This window comes from Pelobates fuscus, chromosome 2 (assembly GCF_036172605.1).
Source record: "Pelobates fuscus isolate aPelFus1 chromosome 2, aPelFus1.pri, whole genome shotgun sequence".
Lineage (NCBI taxonomy): Eukaryota > Metazoa > Chordata > Amphibia > Anura > Pelobatidae > Pelobates > Pelobates fuscus.
Genome location: NC_086318.1, coordinates 55,065,918 through 55,083,060, shown reverse-complemented (window position 1 = coordinate 55,083,060; position 17,143 = coordinate 55,065,918). Strand labels below are relative to the sequence as shown.

General features: G+C 44.2%; 1 protein-coding gene across 1 annotated transcript in view; it reads right to left on the bottom strand.

Annotated features, from left to right (window-relative positions):
- Positions 1–947: 947 nt before the first annotated feature.
- Positions 948–17,143, bottom strand: part of NOL10 (nucleolar protein 10) — a 72,251-nt gene continuing 56,055 nt past the window's right edge. Inside the window, exons 20-21 of the mRNA XM_063442161.1 lie at positions 2,700–2,802; positions 948–1,321 (exon numbers count right to left, since the gene is read on the bottom strand). Of these exons, the coding sequence (XP_063298231.1) occupies positions 1,202–1,321; positions 2,700–2,802 (223 nt within the window). The 3' untranslated portion in view covers positions 948–1,201. The remainder of the gene's footprint in view (positions 1,322–2,699; positions 2,803–17,143) is intronic.

Here is a 17,143-nt window from a genome sequence, read left to right as displayed (position 1 = left end):
ACACTCCACTGCTCAAATACAAAAATTAAAATAGCTGTCTAGTAAATATACCCCAAATGAAAACTTGCATGCATTTAAAATGGCACTGTCACTGTCCTCCACCCCCTGAAAAACGAGTATTTCATGAAGTCTATGAACAAATCATTTTGACTGTGTTGAAATTTCACTGAAATTCCAAACCCAGTTGTCTTTTTCCTACACTTGACTTTCTTAGACTCTGGGCAGAGCTACCGTGTCAATCCTGACAGCTGTCACCACGATGGTTGCATGGAACTGGCTCTGTCTATGGAGAACTCATCAGTCTTGCTATGTTTCTATGAAAATGTACATTTTTTTTTATTTATTTCTGCAGCCCACATAAACGTAAACCTGGTTTATTTGGCCCTTGCTAGCTTTTGAGTTTGACACGCTTGCTTTAGGCGGTCGCAGCAGTTATTAAAACAAATGGTAGGAATTTGTTGGAGGTCAGAGGTCATTTGTTAATCATGAAGTTGATGTACCTGTTCAATCAGGTAACGCTTGAAGCTGATTTCACAATACGAGTATTGTATCACAATGTATAATTTTTTTATATTGCATTAGCAGAATTCTGGAGTTACTAGAATGCAGGACAGCATCTCTCTATCAAGTATAATGCATTAGATCAGCAGTGTGTGGTTTAGAAACATTTTAGGCTTGAAAACGAGGGGATTCTTCTAAAAACGTCTGGTTCCAAAATCCTGTTTGCCAATGGACAAAAACGTATGACTGCGATACTCTTATTTTCCCTTCTATTATCTGACTACTCATAAAACCTGATATATCTTACACGTTTATCACTCAAGAATAAACTAAAATTAAATATATCAAAAAGTTGCATATTTACTTTAGGAATTATTCATACACAAAACACATTCAAGTACATGTGTGGCATATTCATGTCAAAAACACTTACAATAAACCAGATATAAAATTCTCCATTTTAATGTTATATACAGAACCCTTTTAGCTCATAGATTTTATGCTCTGCAGAATGTACAAAACTAATGTTTTTTATATGGCAGTCCATTGGTAGTACATATAGGACAATCAATAAAATGGCCGTCCAAAATGGCCGCCCATTGGTAGTACATATAGGACAATCAATAAAATGGCCGTCCATTGGTAGTACATATAGGACAATCAATAAAATGGCCGTCCATTGGTAGTACATATAGGACAATCAATAAAATGGCCGTCCTTTGGCAGGCTTGCTCCGGAGGTGTCCTGCAGAGCGGCGGAGCTTTTTCCGCTCTTCCTTGTGCTGTTTCTCAGCTTCCTGTCTCTTTTTCTGTTGTTCGGACTGATGGAGAAAAATAAAAAAATAAAACACACATGAACAAGTCGTAAGTATGAACATTCAACACCAAAAGAAAAATTGTAAAGAAAACAGCAAAGAATATATTTATAATGTAATATGATCCATGTCAGTTCTCTAAGTGAAATGGCGCAAAATCTAGACCATGTATTATGTACCTTTACATAAAGGTGTAGTGTGTGTATTAGGGGAAAATAATGCCACCTCGATGTTCTGGAGACCACTCAATCTTCAATCTAGTGGATTAAATGTACCCAGAACTCATCTACAGCAATATTTTCCTATAAAACATAGTTCAGTACAAAGCATTCTCTAGCATACATTCATAAAAGAAACAACGTGAAAAGAGCAATTAGAGAGAATGCAACCTGCACTGGGAAATCCAGGAATACTGTAACCAATAACCAGATCTTCGCTTGCTCACTGTGTGTGTCTGGCGATCTAATCTAGAAATGTATAGGCTAAATATATAACACATGGTATTAAAATTAGCAGGAAATCCGAGCAGGGGAACACTGCATGAAGAAAGCCAACTGGTGTAATCTACACGGCCGGCTCTTGTCTTGCACTCTCATGGTGGGGCAATCTAAAATAAGACTGGAAGGGTTGCATGAGCAAATTATCTGAATGCTTCACATAAAGCCCTCAGTGCTCCGTCAGAACGATGTGTCACTGTATGAATAAAATATAATCTAGATGGCTCTACTGTACTCTCCTAGTGAGGACCAAGATCTTCACATTATTATCTAGAATCATAAGGGAACCTTTTCCTGGATAAATTATCAAACGTAACCAGTACTGCAGATAAATTAAACAAATCTCAAACTTTCCCAATCTGGAGAACATCAGATGAACTTATATTAACAGGAAATTATCCACTAAATCAAGAATTGCAAATGTCAGGTCAAACTAGCTAAGCTAAAAAAAATATATCCGAATCCACTATTTTGGTCTATAACTTGCAATTACTTTGTCTTTTCCACACAATTACCGTTTCAGGGTTAGTAAAAGTGTTTATTTTGTAATGCTACCATTAAAAAAGAAAACAAAAATCACATCTGTTAAATTAAAAATTGTCTAGGGAAATTAAACTATGATAAAAAAAAAAAAGAAATATTATATAGTTTTTTTTTTTTTTTTTTTAAAGAGAACTTGACAGTAGAATTGATTTGCAACAATTTGTAAAGTGATGCGAAACTTCAAACATACGCACAAAGTAATATTTCACAAAGAGGAAATCGTATAACGCTGATTCAGACTTTAACAAGCGCACATATCCAAATGCTTGTTAGTAAGAAAGCGACAAATAATTAATAAAAATCTTGCACCTCTAATGCTTATGTGAATTCTGGAAACACCTTACCTTCTTCAAAGTGAATGTTAGCTGTTTGCTACCCACTGCGGTGTCTGAGACGTTCAGCGTACCAAGTTTCTCCTCTACCTTGAGGCGGTCTTCAAGTGTTTTCCTGCATGACACAGCAACATAGATTAAACGCTACCATTTAGTGTTTCAATGACATGTATAGATCTCTTACGTGTGAACGAATATATTAATTTATTTCCTTTGATTTTTTTTTTTTTATATAATTTTTTTTCAATTGACAAACGGCAATATCAATTTAAGAAGCTTTTAATTTAAGACGGACGAGACAGATGAGACACAAGGTACAGGTAAAGGTGTCAATGACAATAAACCACAGGTCAGAATGGGAGAAATGTCACAATAGAACCGTTACCATCTCCCACAACACACGATTCAGGCAGTTGATCTGTGCAGTGTGCACACGTAGCATACTGACAGTGATTTGAGTCACCTCAACACTACATCGAATGGCAACCTCTGTATAAAACATTAACAGAAAGATCAAACTACATAACTGTAACGTATGTCTTCACTGACTAATATAAAAATACAGATAACTTCATAACAAACCCAGACGACGTTTCCACCTGCACCTGTGTGTTAATTCTGGTTGTTTATTTATTCGTATGATGATCAAGATAAAGAAAATTTAAGCTTGGTTTGCTCCTTTGATAAAATTACTATACTTTATTATATAGCCAATAAATAATCATGTATCACCCTGTCCACTCAAATAAATCCAAGTCCTTCTTGGGTGTACACACTAATTAAAAGATCTATGTCATGCGTGCACATATTTAATTTCAAATGCAATTTTCCCCTTTAATGTGTGAGAATGAAATTACTTATTGCATTCCGTAAAACATAAACAACTTATCACAACATTCTGAAAAAGAAAACATTTCTTCCCCTGACCTCGAAACGCTATCTGTAATAAATAGCTGGAAAACGCAACTTGTGTTGCATGAGCTGAACAACCTTGGAAGCTTCAGATTCCAGAAAAGACTGTCCGCTATTTCAAGTAGGAATCGTCGCATTAAAATGATTCTCTGTATTACTAAACACAGTGAACGGATATAAAATAAAAAGTACTGCTCAGCCTTACAGAGCTCCGAGATTAGCCAGTCCACAGAGGGGTGAAAACCATATTAAAAATGAACTTGGAGGGCTAGGAGAGGCGAAACAGTATGTAAACAATTTGGAAAAATAGCATATTCGCAAATGAATGCTTTAGAAGTGAGGTTAGCGGATAGTCACGTTGCAACATTTGTTATGTAACATTCTCGTTATTCTGCTAATGAGAGGCCCTTTAAGGACAGCTGAATAAACTTCACATTGATGCCGCCGAATTTTCCTTTTGTTGTGACTGCTTTAAAAACATGTAAACAGAGGACACTTCCATTAGTGCTGCTACAAGCAAATGTACCATTTTTGAGATAGGGGTGTTTTTTGGGGGAATTTAGAAAAAGTAGGTAGTAGGTATTGCTATTTATATCTTCAAAAAGCATGCACGGGTCTGCTTATATTACAACTTCCATCTACTATAGGACCAATAAGTATACGCATATCACTTCATGTCAATGAAGGAGTCTGGAGCGCTGTGGTTCTGTAATTTGTTTTTAGAAACACAATGTTTACATTGCAGGGTTAAATTCACCTCTAGTGGCAATGTTGCAGCTCATAGGAAAGCATTGCATTTAAAGCCTATGAGAAGCATTTGGATGCACGTGCAATCCTCGCGCTCACACGCATCAGTCTTACTCCTTTTGAGGAGCATTTAAATAGCCAACTGCAAGACAGTCAGATAATGCCAAGGGAGGACGAGCGGGTGGTGGCACAAAGGGAATCTCAGTGATGGAGAAAAGGTAAGTAAAAAAACATTTCCAGGTTTTTTGCTCCAAACTTATCATGCATTAGGATACTATAGCACTAGGAATACAGGTTTGTATTACTAACGCTAAATAACTAATAATTCCCCAGCATTCCACCTGGCAGGGGGGGGCTGAGGAGGGGTAAATCAGACCACTCACAGAACTTTGCCCCCGGGAACAGCCAACATTCATGGATATGTTTTGGTAACACCAACTAACACAATTCATATCAACAATACAGAACAAACCTGGATCATCACTGCCCCACACCTCATTTGTGACCTTGTGCTCAGAGCCCCGCACATTGAAAAGACCACGCTCTCTACTTCACTCAATCCTACAGGACACAGCTTGCAAATCCCTGCCCAAATACACAGAGGACTGGACACAAGAACTAGGACTCACACTCACACCATCTGACTGGCACAAAATATTCTGTATCACCCACAAAAACACACTAAGCATCCCACTAGTTGAAGCCAATTATAAATTGATCAGCACATTGTACAGGACACCTACGCGACTCCACCGCATATACCCATTGTCCCAGATCTGTGCTGGAGATGCGAGAGGAGTAGGGGCACATACCAACACATCTGGTGGGAGTGTCCAGTACTGCGCACATTCTGGAGTACCATTATAGAGGTGACAGCTGCCTTAGCCACAACACCGAAACCACACTCCTTTCTGGACATCTTTCTACATCTATCCCCGAAGCCTCTAAAAGTTTACCGCAACTCGTTCAAATTTTACTTGTGAACAGAGGCCAAGGCCCTAATTACTAAATGCTGGAAACAACAAATTCCACCCCAATAGAGGAATGGTTTTCTAGAGTAGAATGCATCAGGACCATGGAGGAGATTGGATACTCCCTCTCTGGACATGCAACATGGGATCCGTAGATCCAACAATCAAATCATTACCGAACACAACTCACTTTGGCCAGGACATAGACGCAATCATGAACACTGACAATGTCAGCCTTGGGAGGACCCGAAGTAGGCCAGGCCAGCAATGGGCATGGCACCCTTAACTGTTACAGCACCTCAACCAATTGCACCACAGGGACAAATGGGAGACTGACTGGAACCCTACCTGATAGCTACCATGATTAAAATACATACGAAGAAGCGCACGCACCCATCCAGCCTAATATTAGTTACATTTCACTACTGTTTGCTCTATCTGAACACACTATTGTTATGTCACTTAGTAGTTATAAGTGTTTTCTTTGATACACATGCGGAACTCGCAGACATGATGCATTATCTACGATTGCTTTTTTACGTGAACAGTATTGTACTTATGATAAACATAACTGTATCAGGCCTGATGTTTCTATGCTCCCATTTCTCACTACAATACTTCGTATTAAGCGCAACTTGAACTGTTTGCAATGTTTACATTGAACTGCGCATGTCTGAAACGTACGTATCTGATAAAATACAATAAAAACAAACAAAAAATAATAATAATTCATTCAAATAACCCAATAACATGTCCACGATTCCGATTTCCACTAATGCAAACTACAAAGCCAACGGCTAAATTTTATTCTATTTTTTGAACACAGTCTGCCAAATATTTTATGGAAGCCTATTTGACGCAATGAAAAGAACTGGTAATATACCCTCAACTAAGAATATCTCAAATAATCAAATTACTAATTGACATGATTATTTTATTTTTGAGATGGGGCAACATTAACGCTGGTGCACAATTTGCTAGAATTTCATCTTCAGCTGTTTTGTAAAGGACATGATGGTAACAGTTGGAACATACAACATTAACCCTTTCACCAAACTGCCAAATAGTGCAAAATATATGTTATCTGTTCACTTAACCAGCGTGCCTTTATTGGTTGCTTATCTTTGGGTCTCTTTTAAAAATCAAAATTTATTGAAAGCCTATTAGGCGCATCTGCTCAATAAGTACATTTAGAATTTTAGCCTTTCAAACCAGCTCATGCTAGTAAAACTTGGATATCGAGTAATTTCTCTTAGAAAGCATTTTCTTCTCCCCCCCCTCCCGCCTTAAAGAAATCACTTGCATCATTTCCACCATTTTGCTATTTCAAGACAATCGGTTTGGTGGGTTTTCGGTCATAATGTCCTGAGCTCTGCTCTTTCTCTCCCAATGCCTTGTACAAACGTCTCATATGTGTGCAGTTAGTTAAGCCTCATGTCTCAGTATGGCAAGAGATCAGTCACAGACTGTACAGCGATTTCTGCTTCAGTCTGAAATTCTACTTTTTTTCAAAAGGATGGAGAGAATTTGGCTGCCAAACTGTTATTCTTTAGCGTGATTGCTTGTGACACTAATTTGGTTACCCCCCAAAAAAATTAAAAATGAAGAAAAAAAAAAAAAGCAGGAGAGGAGGATAGTGTGGAGTGGTCTAAATGTCTGTCCATTTAATTATTCCATTAAATAGTGGTGTATCAGAAAGATTTCATACAGTGATTTTAACGAACTGTTAAACTTATCTGAAAATGTATTATTCTAAACACGAAATCTTCATCTGGTTGCAAATACTACATTTATAAAAATCAGCATAAATAAGTCTTTATGTTTAAAAATCATGACTTACTGACTGGTGATTTAATTCATGATTTAAAGGAACACTACAGTGTTAAAAACACACAAAGGGTTGCTGACCCCCTCACCACCCCGTATCCACCATAATAATAATAATAATAATAATAATAATAATAATAATAATAATAATAAAATAACCACCCTACCTTATTTTCAGCTGCACGTGGGTCCGCCAGTGATGGCCTCACTCCGGATCCACCTCCTTGGCTGATATCATCAGAAGTGATTATCTCAGCCAATCTCAATGCTTTCCCATTGGAAAGTAAACAGTAGTTGTTCAGGTAAATAGTGTCCCTTTAAGTTGCACAATACTAATTACTCTCTTTATATCACTGATCATTAACATTGGGGTTGAGAAATACACAAATAATGACATATTACTCCTGCACCACATCATAGAGCAGCCCCGAGCAGCACAACTTTATCACACCATCAGTGCAACTCTCCATCATAGCGCACCACCAGTCAGTGCAACGCTCCTTCTTAATTCACCCCCCATCATACAATGTTCCATTACAGAACACCACCAGTCAGTGCAGCGCTCCATCACAGCGCACCACCCGTCAGTGCAGCGCTCCATCACAGCGCACCACCCGTCAGTGCAGCGCTCCATCACAGCGCACCACCCGTCAGTGCAGCGCTCCATCACAGCGCACCACCCGTCAGTGCAGCGCTCCATCACAGCGCACCACCCGTCAGTGCAGCGCTCCATCACAGCGCACCACCCGTCAGTGCAGCGCTCCATCACAGCGCACCACCCGTCAGTGCAGCGCTCCATCACAGCGCACCACCCGTCAGTGCAGCGCTCCATCACAGCGCACCACCCGTCAGTGCAGCGCTCCATCACAGCGCACCACCCGTCAGTGCAGCGCTCCATCACAGCGCACCACCCGTCAGTGCAGCGCTCCATCACAGCGCACCACCCGTCAGTGCAGCGCTCCATCACAGCGCACCACCCGTCAGTGCAGCGCTCCATCACAGCGCACCACCCGTCAGTGCAGCGCTCCATCACAGCGCACCACCCGTCAGTGCAGCGCTCCATCACAGCGCACCACCCGTCAGTGCAGCGCTCCATCACAGCGCACCACCCGTCAGTGCAGCGCTCCATCACAGCGCACCACCCGTCAGTGCAGCGCTCCATCACAGCGCACCACCCGTCAGTGCAGCGCTCCATCACAGCGCACCACCCGTCAGTGCAGCGCTCCATCACAGCGCACCACCCGTCAGTGCAGCGCTCCATCACAGCGCACCACCCGTCAGTGCAGCGCTCCATCACAGCGCACCACCCGTCAGTGCAGCGCTCCATCACAGCGCACCACCCGTCAGTGCAGCGCTCCATCACAGCGCACCACCCGTCAGTGCAGCGCTCCATCACAGCGCACCACCCGTCAGTGCAGCGCTCCATCACAGCGCACCACCCGTCAGTGCAGCGCTCCATCACAGCGCACCACCCGTCAGTGCAGCGCTCCATCACAGCGCACCACCCGTCAGTGCAGCGCTCCATCACAGCGCACCACCCGTCAGTGCAGCGCTCCATCACAGCGCACCACCCGTCAGTGCAGCGCTCCATCACAGCGCACCACCCGTCAGTGCAGCGCTCCATCACAGCGCACCACCCGTCAGTGCAGCGCTCCATCACAGCGCACCACCCGTCAGTGCAGCGCTCCATCACAGCGCACCACCCGTCAGTGCAGCGCTCCATCACAGCGCACCACCCGTCAGTGCAGCGCTCCATCACAGCGCACCACCCGTCAGTGCAGCGCTCCATCACAGCGCACCACCCGTCAGTGCAGCGCTCCATCACAGCGCACCACCCGTCAGTGCAGCGCTCCATCACAGCGCACCACCCGTCAGTGCAGCGCTCCATCACAGCGCACCACCCGTCAGTGCAGCGCTCCATCACAGCGCACCACCCGTCAGTGCAGCGCTCCATCACAGCGCACCACCCGTCAGTGCAGCGCTCCATCACAGCGCACCACCCGTCAGTGCAGCGCTCCATCACAGCGCACCACCCGTCAGTGCAGCGCTCCATCACAGCGCACCACCCGTCAGTGCAGCGCTCCATCACAGCGCACCACCCGTCAGTGCAGCGCTCCATCACAGCGCACCACCCGTCAGTGCAGCGCTCCATCACAGCGCACCACCCGTCAGTGCAGCGCTCCATCACAGCGCACCACCCGTCAGTGCAGCGCTCCATCACAGCGCACCACCCGTCAGTGCAGCGCTCCATCACAGCGCACCACCCGTCAGTGCAGCGCTCCATCACAGCGCACCACCCGTCAGTGCAGCGCTCCATCACAGCGCACCACCCGTCAGTGCAGCGCTCCATCACAGCGCACCACCCGTCAGTGCAGCGCTCCATCACAGCGCACCACCCGTCAGTGCAGCGCTCCATCACAGCGCACCACCCGTCAGTGCAGCGCTCCATCACAGCGCACCACCCGTCAGTGCAGCGCTCCATCACAGCGCACCACCCGTCAGTGCAGCGCTCCATCACAGCGCACCACCCGTCAGTGCAGCGCTCCATCACAGCGCACCACCCGTCAGTGCAGCGCTCCATCACAGCGCACCACCCGTCAGTGCAGCGCTCCATCACAGCGCACCACCCGTCAGTGCAGCGCTCCATCACAGCGCACCACCCGTCAGTGCAGCGCTCCATCACAGCGCACCACCCGTCAGTGCAGCGCTCCATCACAGCGCACCACCCGTCAGTGCAGCGCTCCATCACAGCGCACCACCCGTCAGTGCAGCGCTCCATCACAGCGCACCACCCGTCAGTGCAGCGCTCCATCACAGCGCACCACCCGTCAGTGCAGCGCTCCATCACAGCGCACCACCCGTCAGTGCAGCGCTCCATCACAGCGCACCACCCGTCAGTGCAGCGCTCCATCACAGCGCACCACCCGTCAGTGCAGCGCTCCATCACAGCGCACCACCCGTCAGTGCAGCGCTCCATCACAGCGCACCACCCGTCAGTGCAGCGCTCCATCACAGCGCACCACCCGTCAGTGCAGCGCTCCATCACAGCGCACCACCCGTCAGTGCAGCGCTCCATCACAGCGCACCACCCGTCAGTGCAGCGCTCCATCACAGCGCACCACCCGTCAGTGCAGCGCTCCATCACAGCGCACCACCCGTCAGTGCAGCGCTCCATCACAGCGCACCACCCGTCAGTGCAGCGCTCCATCACAGCGCACCACCCGTCAGTGCAGCGCTCCATCACAGCGCACCACCCGTCAGTGCAGCGCTCCATCACAGCGCACCACCCGTCAGTGCAGCGCTCCATCACAGCGCACCACCCGTCAGTGCAGCGCTCCATCACAGCGCACCACCCGTCAGTGCAGCGCTCCATCACAGCGCACCACCCGTCAGTGCAGCGCTCCATCACAGCGCACCACCCGTCAGTGCAGCGCTCCATCACAGCGCACCACCCGTCAGTGCAGCGCTCCATCACAGCGCACCACCCGTCAGTGCAGCGCTCCATCACAGCGTACCACCCGTCAGTGCAGCGCTCCATCACAGCGCACCACCCGTCAGTGCAGCGCTCCATCACAGCGCACCACCCGTCAGTGCAGCGCTCCATCACAGCGTACCACCCGTCAGTGCAGCGCTCCATCACAGCGCACCACCCGTCAGTGCAGCGCTCCATCACAGCGCACCACCCGTCAGTGCAGCGCTCTATCACAGTGAACCACCCATCAGTGCAACGCTCCATCACAGTGCACCACCCATCACTGCAACGCTCCATCACAGTACACCACTCATTCAGTGCAACGCTCCATCACAGTACACCACCCATTAAGTGCAAGGCTCCATCACAGTGCACCCCGAATTCAGCACTAAATCACAGTGCACTACCCAGCAACGCAGCTCTAAATCACAATGCATCACCCATTAGTGCAACTCTGCATCATAGTGAACCACCCATCAGTACATCCTCAGCAAATGTGCTCAGCCCGTGGGCAATCAATGTACAGCTCCAGTATCGTGCTATGATCACTAATGCAGTGCTCCTTTATAGGAAGACACGTGGCCTCCCAATAGACGTAATGTTTTTTTTCTATTCTTGCTTATAAAAAACTCGTCCTTTCATGCCTAGTTGTACACAGATCATCCTTTAGGAGGGAGGTACTTGATTATCTATTTTTAAATGTATGTTTTAAAAAAACACAAAAAAACCCAACCCAATTCAATAAATATAGAACATCATACAATACTTGAAAATATTTCAGCATCACTAAATGCTAATGCGGTCTGCCTGTCAGACCGTTCACTGTACTGTTCTTTTCCCAGCCAGTTATTTTCAGTCTTCTTCCCCCCCCCCCCTTAATCATTTATGAAATGCTTTTTGTCATAATGAATTCTTGTTTGCCCACTCTTGCTACAGGAATGGATTTTAACTGCAGCGCACATCCGTCCACCTCCCCCTTCCAAATCACCCTCGCATTATTCATTACAAGTGAAAGCACAAAGGGCACAGTATGTCCGCTTCTTCTGCAACCTAATAACAAAACAAAAACAAACTCCCCACTACGTGAAGCCTTCACGTGATCACCGAAAGTAATTTTATTACCTCCCAGAGAATGATATATTCTGTAGCAAATGTACCACAAGGTCTAACACTAAGAGGACTATTGTGTCAATAATTAGTGCTCGGATATATTGGTTTAAAAGGTTGGTGAGCAGAGTTATAGATCATTCTGAACTGCAGAGAGCCCCAGGAGGATGGATTTTCCAAATAAGTGGGTTAAGATCATAAGATCAGACTTTAGGTTGTTTGAAAAGGATCTGATGAAAGTGGTGTATACCGGCATTGTGGCACTCGTCGAATGTATGTGTGTGTGCATTTCTCCCCTTCGGGCTTTCTCAAGTGGTAAGCCCTAAGGGGAGAAATGCGTTGTGGTTTTTATGCTGTTAAAATAAAGTATTTTGGCTACCTCACTACCTGCCTTTTAGCCATATATTTTTAGAACTTATTATTATTTATTTTTATACTTTTACCCGACATCTGGACCCATTACCTAATGTGGACCACATTCCTTGGTGGGGATTATACCACCCAGGCTTGATACATAGAGCAGATTAGCCTGCTCACTCTATTGTAAGTATATTTTTATTTACCTTATTAATACTTACCTATCTATATCGAGAGCACTATTGGCTGCTTTTTATGTCATTCCATATGATCTACCTCATCGTTATCCAGTTGTGATTTACCATCATTCTACTGTGTACCAAAACCAGAGGGATATCCTGCAAGTGGGGATTGTATACCTCTGCATGCTGTTTTACCTAGAGCTGGTTATAGCTATACCATATGTGAGTTGACATGTTATCTAAGTATCGTTTGTCCTACCACGAACTAGCATATTGCACTATTGGTTTGTCTCTGTTTTTGCTTCCTTTTCATATGCTGCTATTAAGCAAAGCTACCAAGAAAGTCCCATACCAGGACTAGAAGATCTATTGCCACCTTTGAGACTGTGCCGTACCATTTGGAATTATTCTTTCAAGTTTTATTGTGGACTCTTTTTATTGCTCTTATTATTATATACTATTGCGTTTGGAGTGTTTTTCTTGGCACTACCTGTATATTGTTGTTTCACTTGTTCTAGTTTTTTGGGTGGGGCTGAAGGGATTCCCCTATTATAAGGTGTGCTGCCTCCCATCCTAGTGTTCTTAGTTTGTTTAGCACTGCTCTATTCCTTGTTCAGTTTCATCTCTATCAATTGGGAATTGGGGGGGGGGGGGGGGGGGGGGTTGGGTTTGTGAATATATATATAATTTTTCTAAAATAGCAGTTGCTTATGTTAACATTATGACCCTCTGAAGTGATTCCTCCTCTGATCTGTGTACCTGTCAGTCTGGAAATGTTTACCAAATTTTTTGTGTAGGTGGCAGGTAGTAATTCCCATACCGCATGTAGCGGATTGGTACCGGGCTGTCCCACGACATGTATGAGAATAAGTGTATTTGGTCATATGGCTGGTTTAATGTGTATGTACATGTATAGAAAGCATGGTATCCGGGTATAATGACAGTTAAATGTATGTAAAGAATTGTATTCCTCTAGTTGTTCGGTAGAATCATTCAAATAAAACAAGGGAATGAAACTACCGAACAACCAGACCACCCAGGAATGAGTGTGCCTCCAATTACCGTTTGCAACAATGTTGCAAACAGGTAATTGGCAATCAGTGCAGTGTGGTCTTTGTCCTCTGGGTGGCCGCCATTCGGGAAACAAACACGTGGCGGCGGCCATCTTAAACTACCGAACAGCGGTGTTTTGCCGTCGAGTGTCTGGAACTAAAATCGGACACTTGACTAGGCAAACACCGCTGAGACCTCCATACTTCCAGAAATTCGTATGGAAACTACCGAATGACCCGCCGTTCGGTAGAAAGAGCCCCATAAACAAGGGAATTCATTCAAACCCTCTCCAGGCTCTATAACACAGGCAATTCGCCTGTTTTCATTCCCTTGTTTGTGACCGACTGCAGGGCCAAAATGCATGGAACTGTTTTCGGATACTTTACCCATGCGGTCGGTCAAATCTTTGGAACCCCATATCTCACGAACCATTCATCCGAATGGGCTAATTTTTAAGTATGTTGGTCCCCCAGAATAGAGCTATCTGGGGATGTTGAATTTGTGGATGTACCCCAAGTATTTAGGGTACATCCAAAACTCGGGGAAAACTGTGTACACAATAAGGGGATTATGATGCTAGAGGAGGGGAGGAGATCTGTGGGAGGTTACTACTTAGAGATTGGATAATGTCTTAAGTGTTAGAACCTCCTCCCTTGCATGGGAGAGGGCTTTATAAGGAACTGTGGAATAAAGCTTGTCAGTCTACTCCTGAAACTGTGTGTCGTCCAGTTATTGGGATTGCGATGGGGATACTGCTGTATTACCTTACCTGCTGGAAACCTTGCCTATGGACTTAACATCACCTTGTTCCTGAGCCTCACTGGAATCTCTAGTGGAGAATAGCTGTGCAAGATCGGCTCTCCGCTACACCGCAAGCCATATGTTCATTGAAAGCATTAGACAATTCTTCCATTATACATTCTGATGAGATAATTTAGCAGGCCCCATAGCATGTATACCTTGCATTATTTATGGAAGGCATTAAAAACCAACGGGTCTACTTCGGCCTGAAAATTTAGTATCATTCATTAGCACGGCGTTAAATAAATAACACAATATATTCAAAGGTTTCATCATGTTTGGCTTTGACTTGTGGTCTCCACCGAAGTTCATCATATACCAAAGAAAAACAGGACAACCCCATCTAAACAAATGGAAAATAATGAAGAACTGAGCCAACTTCTCTGGCTAACTTAAATGCAGGTCAGAGTCCTTTAGGCCGAAGAGTAACTGCTTGGAAGCCTAATTTAAAAATCTTAATTACATGGGCAAACCCACTTGGACAACCTTCAAAACCCTCTGCACTTATCTTGTCTTAGAGTCAACCCACGGCTTAGCTTGAATCCATCTAAGAAATGCAAGGACAGCCAGTATCACCCTCTTCACAAACATAATCTCTCATATTACGTATTGTTTTATATTTTTGCTTCTTTTGTGCTTTGTATATCTAGTGCATATGCGTTGTATATTTAGTGTCTTTAGCTTACAATGAGGGGTATGGACATGTTAAAAGAGACACAGACCTGCACAGAGGAATGTGACATTTGAAATGACTAATTCTGTGATGTTTGTGTCATTATTTGTATAGTTAACAGTCAGATAAAAATGTTATTTTAGCTACCACTGTTGTTTCCAGTGTGTGTTATAAGTCTTTGGGTGTATATTCTGAAATAAAATGTACTGCAATGTATCAATGGGTAGATGTCCTCTCACTAATAAATGAGCTTAGTCGTCTGCTTGTTCAGCAATCAGGCCCATAAAGCGTATAAACAATAAAAAAGGCTGCGCCGGGGGACGGGGCCGGGCGGCCATGCCGACAGGCTGCAGGTCACTGGAGCTCCTGAGGAATCAGGCTGATTCTGGGGAAAATACCCACCTTGTGCTAAATGAGAACTCTACAGGTTCGGGGTACAGAGTCCTGGATTGTCCCGATGTAGCTGGAGCACCCGTTACCGGGTGAATCTAGGTCCTGGAGAGACATTCTGGGTACTGAGGCCTACACAGGAGGAGAGCGGGGCGGACGGCCGCTGCCTCGCGTTCCAATCTGGCTATTACGATAACTTAGCTGGCGTAAGTTATCTGGGGTGAAGCGCATACAGTGGTTTAATCCCCGCTTATGGGATAAACATCCCCGCTTATGGGATAAATATCCATAACGCGTTTCGTCAAAAAGACTTTTTCAAAAAAGTATTTTTGACGAAACGCGTTATGGATATTTAATATTGTGTTCATATATATATTAAAGACTTTTTGGTCATCTTATTGTGCCAATTATCTTTTTTATAGACACATTACCTTTTTTACCCTGGCTTTTTAGTATTATCTTATTCATCTTTTATTGTTTTTTTATAAAACCTTTGGAAAACATCCCTGGAAGTGTCCTGTACTAAAAGAAATCCTTAGGTGGGGATAAATCCACCCACGCTGTCATCACAGAGCAGTTGGTCTGCTCTTGTCTTGTAAGTACATCCTTTTATTCTTTTATTAATATTACTATACAGTGAGCACTATTGGTCGTCTCTTTTTATCCCGAGAATTGGACATTAGTGACGGAGAAGAACCCATTTATATCCCATAAGCGGGGATTAAACCGCTGTATGCGCTTCACCCCAGAGCTGGATATTAGCTCTGGCAAATGTGAGTTCTATACTATTACTCCTTTATGTCCACACTTGAATTTTACATACTGCACCATTGGTTGTCCTTCTCTTTCTTTTTATCTTTCATATAAAGTGGATCCACCACAACAGTAGAAGACCTTACCATCAAAGACCATTTGTAAGGATATAATATTTGGACTTTTTCCTTTTAACTGGACTTTTTATCACTGAGTGTGGCGCAGCCTTTTTTTTATTGTTTTTACTTGTCTTATTTTAAAAAGAGTCTGAGGGATTCTCTTTTAAGGTTGCTGTCTCATTGTTTTATCTTTGTTACCATAAAGCGTATCCCTCAGGTGCCTGTGTCAATCCACTATCGTGGTATACAGCAGATGTGCCCAAGAGAACGACTGTCAATCATTTAAAGAGCTCCTGTTTTGCGCATATAGTAGTACATGGTATTCCATTAAAGATAACATAGCTATGTATATTCTTAGCTGCCAAATACCTAGAAACTTTTATTTAATTTTAAGATAAGAGTTTACCATTATGCTTTATGCCTACAGTTACCAAAGCTAAGGATGGCCGCTGCCGCAGGAGACTGTGCGCTACTACAATGGTGAAATCGCACAGTGCTGCACTTCAGGTGTACACACAGAAACATCAAGATCCATGTTTGGCCAATGCACAGCCGAGTGTCATTCTAAAGATAGAGGGCAAAAAGGAATAGAACTGTAATATAAAGACACAGCAATGGCCTCTACTATAACAACATGGTGTACTTATGGACACAGCATTGTGTATAGCAGATTATTGGAGAGGAAACTCACTCAGGATGTAAATGAAAAATCGAGACATTTGAAAGTAAGGATGAGGATGTTGAATGCAACATAGTAATGTAATTGATGATATTTGGTGTAAGAAGCATATGGAAAAAGGGCTGCCTAGGGAAAATACAAGTATTCTCGTGGCCAAGTAGAGAACAGGTTCAAAATAATAGGCAAGACAAACAGATTAACAATCGTAAGGTGTTAAGGTAATCCAAACAGGAAACGATTAGCACACGCAGAAGAAATGTTGATACACAGTAAGTGAAAAATCGCTTTGCAAAGGGGCAAACAGAGCATTTTTATTAGCTAATGAGGATAGTGAAGGAAAGCACTGAATCTAGAGTTATCCCAAGGGAAATGCTGCTGCCCAGGAGAAATATATAACGGAGATATCTGCGGTA